Here is a 9,478-nt window from a genome sequence, read left to right as displayed (position 1 = left end):
TATATAGAGTGATCACTTGCTGGGAATGAATACCACCCCAGCTGTATCTGTACTACCACTACCACTACCACTATCATTACTTTTATGTTTGCTGTTAGTACTTTCCTCCTTTCCATCAGCCATTATGTCCGTCAACGCCGCTGATCCCACTGCCCATCCACAACAAGGTAATGTGGATGCAGATACCTCCTCTCAATATCTTGCGATGCTAAAGGTGGAGGATCTTCAGCAAATGCTTCATGAGAAGCGACAGCCATTCCATCATCTCCGCACCAAAGAGGAACTTATCCAAGCATTGGTGCAACTCGAGCGGGAGGAGGAACTCGCATTGAAAGTGCAGGCAACTGCCGCCCAACGGCCTACACAACATGTACTCCGTGTGTTGTACTGCTCCGGATGAGGATACCGGCGGCACTACGAGGAGATGGTAAGACATCTCTCACGTAGTCTGCCGCCATCTCTTATCCAGCAGCAACCACAACAACAACAACAACAAAAACGAAAACAAAGAAAAGAAGCCACAACAAAAGAAGAAGAAGAAGAAGAAGAGAAAGAACAGCAAAAACCAATCCTTGTATTTGAGGATTCTGTGTATCCCGTAGGTCCACTACGTCAGTTCATCGCATCCCTCTGCTCCGTTGGTTTTATCACTGCCCTCGCGCTTGGAATTGCGGCACCGTACTTTAGTTCAGTGCTTCCACCTGCCGTGATGGCGTGGGTGACGGACCATCGTGGGATGATTATTGCCGGGGGATTTCTGTTGAATATGATCGGGGCGAATCTTCTCCAGTCCGGTGCGTTTGAGGTGTATCTTGACGATACACTCATTTACTCAAAGTTGCAGAGGGGTGCCGTGCCGCCAGCAGATGCACTTGCACGGATTATTCTTGAAAAGATTGCAGCAGAGAATTAGGTATGGTGATTACATTGAATAAGAAAAATATGAAGGGAAAAAAAATGGTGGAGAGGGGGTAAAAAAAGAAAAAAAAAGAAACGCCTTGTTAGAAGAACGAAAAGAAGAAATGAAGATATACAAACCCGATATTATAACGAGAAAAAAAAGATATAATCAACACACACATTACACGCACATGTTGTACATGTACATGTATACATACATAGGAATGGTCTCCGAACCAACTTGCAGGAAGTAGGAATGTTGCGCACGTAAAGAAAACAAAAAAAAAAATGTGCATGTATGTGTATTTGTGCGTGTTTCTCGTGTTTTCTTAGCTCACTCAAATATGATGCTTGTTCCTTGCTTTTTCTTCTTCGGCGTTCTAGCTGTTATACCTGTGTATGTTTACAATATACAGTTTATATCTGTGTCGTGCTGTTACTCTTTTTTTTTTTTATGATGAAGTGAAGGATTAAACCCTATTTGTGGTGCCTCACTTTTGAACATATTTTTATTTGAACGTCATCATCATTATTATCACCTACTGCTGCTGTTTGTGATTATTGATGGTGATGCATAAAAGAGTATATAGCAACACAGTGGGAAAAAGCCAAAGAAACAAGGCATCCCCTTCCTTGAAAGGGAGAGGGGGTGAAATTGTGTTTATGTTTAGCTATGAGAAAAAGAAGGGGGGAAAAAGAAAGAAATGTGATGGGTACGCTCGAGCCTCTGTAGGAGGAAGTTGTGGACGATGCGAAAAGAAATTATAACAGAGAGAGAGGGAGAAGGAAATGGCGAAGAATTAGCAGTAGAGAAAGTAATTTTTTCAAAGAAAAAAAGGCACTAAAACCTCCTTATTTCGCTATAAGAATCCTCAAACTCAGTCACTCAGCAGTGTTAAATCTATTCTGGAGGGTGCTCACTCCTTTGTTTCTTCTTTTCGTACCGTTATTACTTCAATTTGATTGGTTTCTTTAAAGTATTTGGCGGGGTATATGTTTTCTTCACCATTCTCTCTTCTTTTTCCATCCCTTTTAACTCTTATATTCTCTGTTTCGCTGTTTTCTTCTATTGAACATCATTTCTACCTCAGAACATCTTTCTTTTTTCCTTTTTTTTTTTNTTGTTCTTGTTTTCTTAGCACTGCAGAAGGTCCTATGCACTTCTGCCTTGATTGTTTAAATACAATAGGCTTTCTTCGTTCTAGCGTTGCTCAATTTTTTTCCCTGTATTGTTCTCTTCTTCAATCTCTCCAAATCTGTCGGTGAACTGTTTTCTTGGGAAAATATCTCTGTTTTTATCTGTGTGACATCTTTTGTTTTTTGAGTGGTTTCTTTTTCTTCACTTATTTCTGCTAAACGGGTATTACAACGGGTAGAAGTAAATAATTTAAAAAAAGGATTGATACCGCTCTCCAGAGCACCTGTGGGCTGGCAAGATCAATTGTACAATTATATTTATTCTTCTTTATCCACGACATTATTTGTGTAAATGAGTAAACCAAACGTGGCGGACACGGAAAGTGGCGAAAAGCCAAGGGTCTCAAAAGGCAATAACACGAACAAATTGCCAAAAACAGAAAAGGCAGAGGTGTCGTCCACGACATCAGCAGCAACTTCAGGTGGAACTGTGTACTTTTGGGGATTACTTCCATTCCCCACCAGGATGTTGAACTATGTTCACTTCTCCATTTTCATGGCCCTTACTTTATTAAGCATATGGAAGGCGTACAGCATCCGACTAATTTCCGTCCAAATCTATGGTAAAGTCATTCATGAATTCGACCCATGGTTTAACTACCGCGCTACAGAGTACCTCAACGAGCACGGCTGGCGTGCCTTCTTTGAGTGGTATGACTATATGAGTTGGTACCCACTCGGACGTCCCGTCGGTACCACTATCTATCCTGGTTTGCAGATCACTAGTGTGGTCATTCACTATGTATTAAACGCTATTGGTATACCTATGTCGTTGAATGATGTTTGTGTTTATGTGCCAGCATGGTTTGGCTCGGTGGCAACAGCCATTGTCGCACTTCTCTCGTATGAAACCTCGGGTTCACTTGCGGCAACCGGTCTGGCGGCCGCTCTGTTTGCTATTTCCCCTGCCCATCTGATGCGATCCATGGCTGGCGAATACGATAATGAGTGTATTGCCCTGGCAGCCATGGTGTTGACATTTTACATGTGGGTTCGCTCACTTCGTACTGAGAAATCATGGCCTATTGGGGTGCTCACAGGACTCGCATACGGCTATATGGTTTCTACCTGGGGTGGTTACATCTTTGTGCTCAACATGGTAGCGCTTCATGCTGCAGTGTGCGTATTAGTGGACTGGATGCGTGGTGTGTATGACACCAATTTGCTCAAGGCGTACTCTCTCTTCTTCGTTGTGGGAACAGCTATTGCAACGCGTGTTCCACCGGTGGGATGGACGCCATTCCGGTCCCTAGAGCAGCTGATGGCACTACTGGTGTTTGTCTTTATGTGGGCACTACACTTCTCTGAGATTGTGCGGCTCCGCGCTGGTGTTTCCATCCGCTCTGCCAAATCTCTGCAGATTCGTGCACGGGCATTCATGGTAACACTTGGTGCTCTTGTACTCATCGCTTTACTCCTGGCACCGCAGGGATACTTTGGTCCTCTATCCTCACGTGTTCGTGCACTCTTTGTGCAGCACACACGTACAGGTAATCCTCTCGTTGATTCTGTTGCAGAGCATCGGCCGACGAGTGCAGATTCTTACTGGAATTTTCTCCATATTTGTTATCCATTGTGGTTTTTGGGTATTATTCTGATAGTTGTATTTCCAGAGAGCCCAATGCGACGTGCCTCTTCGTTCTTTGTGTGCTATTCTTTTACAGCGTTATATTTCAGTGGCAGAATGTCGCGTCTGCTGCTTTTGGCAGGACCTGTGGCAACGGTATGTGCTGCTGTGCCTATTGGTTTTATGCTGAACTTTGCATTGCGACAGCTGTTCTGGGAAGGGGGAGAATCAACGGCAACGGCAACGGCAACAACTGACTCTGCTCGTACCCGAGGTTCAAAGACATCCAAGAAAAGTAAAAGGGGACAGAGTGATGAGAACGTGGAGTCCATTGTGCAGGTGGAAATTGAACGTCGTCTCAATGCCATGCCTCGTACCATTCGTATCAGCTTGAGTGTACTTATTTTTGTCACACTCTTGTTTAATCCAGCAATCAGTTCCTATTCGACGGTGGCTGAGCGCATGGCCTACGGAATGTCAAACCCACGAATTATGTTTTATGCAAAGTCCTCGCGGGGCGAAACTGTCTTGATAGATGATTATTATGCTTCCTACATGTGGCTACGAAATAACACACCGGCGGATGCCCGTGTGCTTGCCTGGTGGGACTACGGCTATCAGATCACGGGTATCGGTAACCGCACCAGTCTCGCCGATGGCAACACATGGAACCATGAGCATATTGCCACAATTGGAAAGTTGCTTACCTCCCCAGTGAAGGAGTCACACACTCTCATCCGACACCTTGCTGATTATGTTCTTATCTGGGCTGGGCAGCGCGGAGACGATCTGATGAAGTCCCCACACATGGCACGCATTGGAAACAGTGTGTATCGTGATATCTGTCCTGTGGATGACCCTCTGTGTTCTAATTTCGGTTTCTATGACAGTGATTTTAACCGTCCGACACCAATGATGCAAAAATCACTGCTCTACAATCTGCACGGGCATGGGAGTGTGCCTGGTGTATATGTTGATGAAAAATTATTCCAACTTGTTCACGTTTCACGCTACGGTCTTGTAAAGATCTACAAAGTGATGAACGTGAGCCAGGAGAGTAAGGAGTGGGTGGCGAATCCAAAGAACCGCAAGTGCAGTCCACCGGGTTCCTGGCTTTGTGCTGGACAGTACCCACCTGCGAAGGAAATCCAGGACCTGCTGGCGAAACGCATTGACTACGCCCAGCTGGAGGATTTCAACCGTGGTAAGAGAGACGATGAATACTACCGTGCCTATATGAAGCGTATCCGTGAAGAGGCGGACTAGATAGACTTTCTTTGTTGACCTATCTGGAAGAAGAGAAATACCGGTAAATTATGTTTTTTTGTGCGTGTTTGTAATGTTCCTCAGTAAGAAAAAACGTGAGTATTCTGTGGAACTTGTGAGCAATATTGAGCGGTAAGTTACTACGAAAGAACGGTCTGTGTCTATGAGGGGACAACCAAAAAAAAAAAAAAAAAACGACTTGGTATGGGTGACGTACAATAAAGACACACCAATTTTTTTTTTTTTTGATGGATATTTGTAAATCCATGATCCATTACAACTTGTTGCAAATCTAATGCGTCTTTAGAGGTGGCGTGAATAAGGAGATGTACAGGCACAGTAGGGAAAAAAAAAACGAAAAATCTGATGGATGCTTGAGAAAAAAAAGTTGACGGTAATAGGAACAAATTATATATGTTTTGGGCATATTGTATACTTGCCGTTGCCTGAACCTTTTTTTTTTTTTGTGTGTGTGTGTCCTTTCAGTTTTTTCTTGTTCTTCATTGACACTGTAAGTAAATATGCACTTTGTATCTTCACCTGTAGAACAAGACTTTTATTCATTTTTTTTGTTTTGCGTTTCTCTTTTTTTTCTTTTTTTTTTCAGGTTATAGAGGAAGGAATAGAGGTCGAATATTTTCCTCTTTTTTTTTCTTTTAGCCTTTGTTTTCTGTTTTCTGTTTTTGTTTTTAATTACACGACTCCATGTGGCGACGGTTCGGCTTGCAGCCTGTAATTCTTGGGGTTCAACATAACCCGCCATCGCGCCGTGCTATCATGCTGCGTCCTACGGCTGCAATTCTATCGAATGAAGGAAAGAGTAGAATAGTGAAACGAGAAGGGAAGGAGCGAAGGCAGGTTTCTGATACTGCTGATATGAATTTTTCTAAACATTCTAAATCATCAGTAGAATTGGAGAGCCCTGGTAAGCTTGCGGGTGAAGTAAAGATGATGAGGGAAGAGACTCAGCTCATGTCATCACAACTGCAAGAAAGAAATAGTCAGATTTTGTCTAATACTAACGATGAGCAGACTGAGACATCACAGGAAAGGGATTGGACAGAACCTTCTCTGGAAGACTTGGATCGATCCATTCCACAAGTAGACTGTGCATTCATTGCCAATCTCATTCGTTCTCGTAATGCGAGAAGGAAAGAATTTTTGCATAACAAGGCGCGTGTAAAGGCAAAAGTTGAGCAGTTAAGTAAGCAGCAGGCATCCTCTGTGTTAGAAGCAGCCAAATACCCCATCCTTGGTGGACTCAGTGGGAGTAGAATTGCCAGTAGTAGTAATAGTAATAGTAGTAGTAGTAATGGGGTTACCACAATAAGCAGTGGTGATGATGATGATGCTCCTATTGCAGTATCACCTGAAGTCCTTGCTCAATTATCAGATGAAGACCGTGATGCATTACTCTCTTCACGTCCGGAGTATGATGATGGTTTTGTACTGTTGGACTGTCGTACAGTTAACGAAGTAACCTCGTGGGGTATGATTGAAGGTGCTAAAGTTCTCCCCGCTCATGAGATGTTTGATGGTTTTCATTTAACACCAGATGAATTTGAAGTAGAGTTTGGTTTTCCAAAGCCTCGGCCTGAAGAAAAGATTATCTGTTACTGTCAATATGGACCACGGTCGCTTATGGCAGCGCAGATATTAAGTTGGATGGGTTATATGAACGTTTTACACTTTCGTGATGGTTACTATGAGTGGGGAAAGCAATACAATTTACTACTTCGACGGTGGATGGTACATGACAAGGAATCAGGTAATGAAATTCGTCGACAAGCAGCATTTCAAGCAGGACTTGAACTCCAGCGTGAAATTGCTCCAGAGTTTAATGAACTTCCTATGTCTGAGGCCGCTCGTTATAAAATAGATACAACACGAAGTCGTGGTAAGATGATTGTTGGAGAAGGTGTGCGGGAAGAGGCGTATAGTCAAATTGCGACACTTGTTTCTGGTATGCAGCCACCGTTGCTGCCTGGTGTACTTGATGATGCGGACCGTGCGGTGGGTGTGAGTGGGGCGATTGGTCGACGTGAACAACAAATGAAGAACTTTCTGCAGGAAACAACAGGAATGGATGCACACAAGGAAGATACACGACCCCCGATGGGATTGGCAGAAGTACAGGCGAAAGTTATGGACGCGTTTACGCGAAGTGATGGTGGAAGTCATGCACCACCGCGGTAATATGGATTTCTTCACATTTTAAGGGCGAATGATTTGTTTTGTTTGTTTGTTTGTTTTTTTGTGGTTGTGGTTGTTTGCTGTTGGTTCCTTGAATTTGAATTTGTGTGGATGTGTGTGACTGCACGATTCTGAAGAAGAAGAGAAAGAAGAAGTGCGTTACTTCCTGCAGTACATTTGGGATTGCGGCTTCCAGTGACAGTAATATTTCTGTATATATATTTATATTATTGTATGTTTTTTCTGTGTATGGTGTCACTATGTTCATTCTACTTTTTTTGCTCTTTTTTTTTTGATGCTTCTGATAGAAAAAAAATACAAAAGTATATTTCACTCGCTATCATTAGAAAAGGAAAAGCAATTTAATTTTAAATAGGTTTATTTCGTTTTAGGTTATTGTCATTGTCGTTTATTGCAGTTAATAAGAGCGGCAAAACAGAAAGGGTAAAGGAAAAAAAAAAAATAGCAGGTCAAAAAAAAATTTAAGGGAATTATAAAAAACAAAACAAAAAAAAACAAAAACAGAAGTAACAGCAGAAGAAGAAGTGAAAAGAAAATCGGAATAATCAAACAACATCATAACACTTCTTTCTGTTAGTATCTTCTTGCTTGTGTGCTGGTGTACTCCGTTTCGCAAGTAGATTCACGAAACCAAACACACGTAAATACATACAGAATATATATATATATATTTGTTTGTTTTTTTGTCCCTGGGACAGTACAAAAGAATAAAATCAAAAAAAAAACACTGTACAAATTGCTTGCTGTACCATCAGGAATAGACAAGTAAGAAGTACAGATAGAAACATAACAGCAAAGAGAAGTGGAAAAGTTTTAAAAAAAAAAAAAAAAAGAATAATAATAATCTTTTATTCCTGATCTGAACATGGCTGACGGTCGATCTTCTGCATCAGTTGTGGCTGTTGACCCGGAAAAGGCAGCACGTGAACGAGATGCAGCGGCCCGTGCACTTCTCCAGGATGGCCCAGTGCAATCACTTATGCAGTACATGACCAAGGGACTTGAACTTACAGTGCCATACACACTTAAAGTTGTAGTGGATGCTGATAAGTTGGGTCGCGCAAAAGAGGTGGCAGATCAAGTCCTGCTGTCCGCTTGGAGCCTTGCCGATACTGTACTAAATAACTATAATCCCAATAGTGAGGTCTCACATATTGGAAAGCTCCCAGTGGGACAACAACACACCATGTCAGCCCCTCTTAAACGTGTTTTGGCATGTTGTCAGCGTGTTTTTAACTCATCAGGTGGTAGTTTTGACCCTGCCGTTGCTCCTATTCTCGATGTGCTGCGCGCAGCTCTCAAGCCAGGCGCACCAGTACCACAAGAAGAGCTAAAGTCTCTCATGAGTGTTTGCACCATGCCAAACAGTTTCCTTATTGACATGGATGCAGGTACTATTGCACGTAAACACGATAAGGCTCGCATGGATCTCGGTGGTGTGAGTAAGGGTTACATTGTTGACTATGTGGTGGAAAAGCTTAACGCTGCAGGGTATGATAATGTCTTTTTTGAGTGGGGAGGTGACTGCCGTGCGAGTGGTACCAATGCCCGCAATACACCGTGGATGGTTGGTATTGTTCGTCCTCCATCACTTGAAGAACTAAAGAATCCCCCACAAGACCCACCTTTTATTCGTGTGATTGCCCTTGATAATGAGGCATTGGCTACAAGTGGGGACTACGAGAACTTAACAGAAGGACCACAACAACGACTCTACACTTCTATCTTTGACTGGAAAACACGTTCCCTTTTAATGCCATCACAAACTGAACTCGCTCAAGTTTCCGTTAAGTGTTACAGCGCTATGTATGCCGATGCGCTAGCCACAGCAAGTCTCATCCAACGTGACCCAGTAAAAGTGAGGTACATGCTGGACCGCTGGCGCTACGTTCGTGACACCGTAAAGGATTATACAGCTTATATTCGAGAAAACGAATGTGTTGCACGAATGTTTGAAGTTGCAACAGAAAGTGCAGAAATGCGTAAAAACCGTATTGCTGGTTCATTACCTGCTCGTGTTATTGTTGTTGGTGGAGGACTTGCTGGTCAATCTGCTGCAATTGAGGCTGCAAACTGTGGTGCTCAAGTATTCCTCATCGAAAAAGAATCCAAACTTGGTGGTAATAGTGCCAAAGCTACATCTGGTATTAATGCCTGGGGTACTCGGGCGCAAGCAAAGGCAAGTATCATGGATGGAGGAAAGTACTTTGAGCGAGACACCTTCAAGTCAGGTATAGGTGGTAACACAGATCCTAGTCTTGTTAAGGTGTTATCGGTGAAAAGTGCAGATGCCATTCGTTGGTTGACGTGTCTTGGTGTTCCATTGACAGTACT

At 42.9% G+C, this 9,478-nt stretch overlaps 5 protein-coding genes across 5 annotated transcripts; all 5 read left to right on the top strand.

Annotated features, from left to right (window-relative positions):
- Positions 1-25: 25 nt before the first annotated feature.
- Positions 26-400, top strand: TM35_000751120 (uncharacterized protein; the record flags this gene model as incomplete). The annotated part of the gene is made up of 1 exon (XM_029031300.1): positions 26-400. The coding sequence occupies one exon, from the start codon at positions 26-28 to the stop codon at positions 398-400; it is 375 nt and encodes a 124-aa protein (XP_028877411.1).
- Positions 401-424: 24 nt separating this feature from the next.
- Positions 425-913, top strand: TM35_000751110 (uncharacterized protein; the record flags this gene model as incomplete). Its single annotated transcript, XM_029031299.1, has 1 exon — positions 425-913. The coding sequence occupies one exon, from the start codon at positions 425-427 to the stop codon at positions 911-913; it is 489 nt and encodes a 162-aa protein (XP_028877410.1).
- A 1,476-nt stretch (positions 914-2,389) lies between these two features.
- On the top strand, positions 2,390-4,930 carry TM35_000751100 (putative oligosaccharyl transferase subunit; the record flags this gene model as incomplete). The annotated part of the gene is made up of 1 exon (XM_029031298.1): positions 2,390-4,930. One exon carries the CDS (start codon positions 2,390-2,392, stop codon positions 4,928-4,930), a length of 2,541 nt encoding a protein of 846 aa, XP_028877409.1.
- Positions 4,931-5,635: 705 nt separating this feature from the next.
- Positions 5,636-7,126, top strand: TM35_000751090 (Rhodanese-like protein; the record flags this gene model as incomplete). Its single annotated transcript, XM_029031297.1, has 1 exon — positions 5,636-7,126. The coding sequence occupies one exon, from the start codon at positions 5,636-5,638 to the stop codon at positions 7,124-7,126; it is 1,491 nt and encodes a 496-aa protein (XP_028877408.1).
- Positions 7,127-8,009: 883 nt separating this feature from the next.
- Positions 8,010-9,476, top strand: TM35_000751080 (NADH-dependent fumarate reductase; the record flags this gene model as incomplete). The annotated part of the gene is made up of 1 exon (XM_029031296.1): positions 8,010-9,476. A coding segment is annotated over one exon (1,467 nt), but the record flags the coding sequence as incomplete, so codon positions are not given.
- Positions 9,477-9,478: the final 2 nt, after the last annotated feature.

This window comes from Trypanosoma theileri, assembly GCF_002087225.1.
Source record: "Trypanosoma theileri isolate Edinburgh chromosome Unknown TM35_Tth_75_V1, whole genome shotgun sequence".
In the NCBI taxonomy this organism is placed as follows: domain Eukaryota; phylum Euglenozoa; class Kinetoplastea; order Trypanosomatida; family Trypanosomatidae; genus Trypanosoma; species Trypanosoma theileri.
Note: the sequence above shows the minus strand (reverse complement) of the source record. Positions and strands in the feature narration are given on the sequence as shown.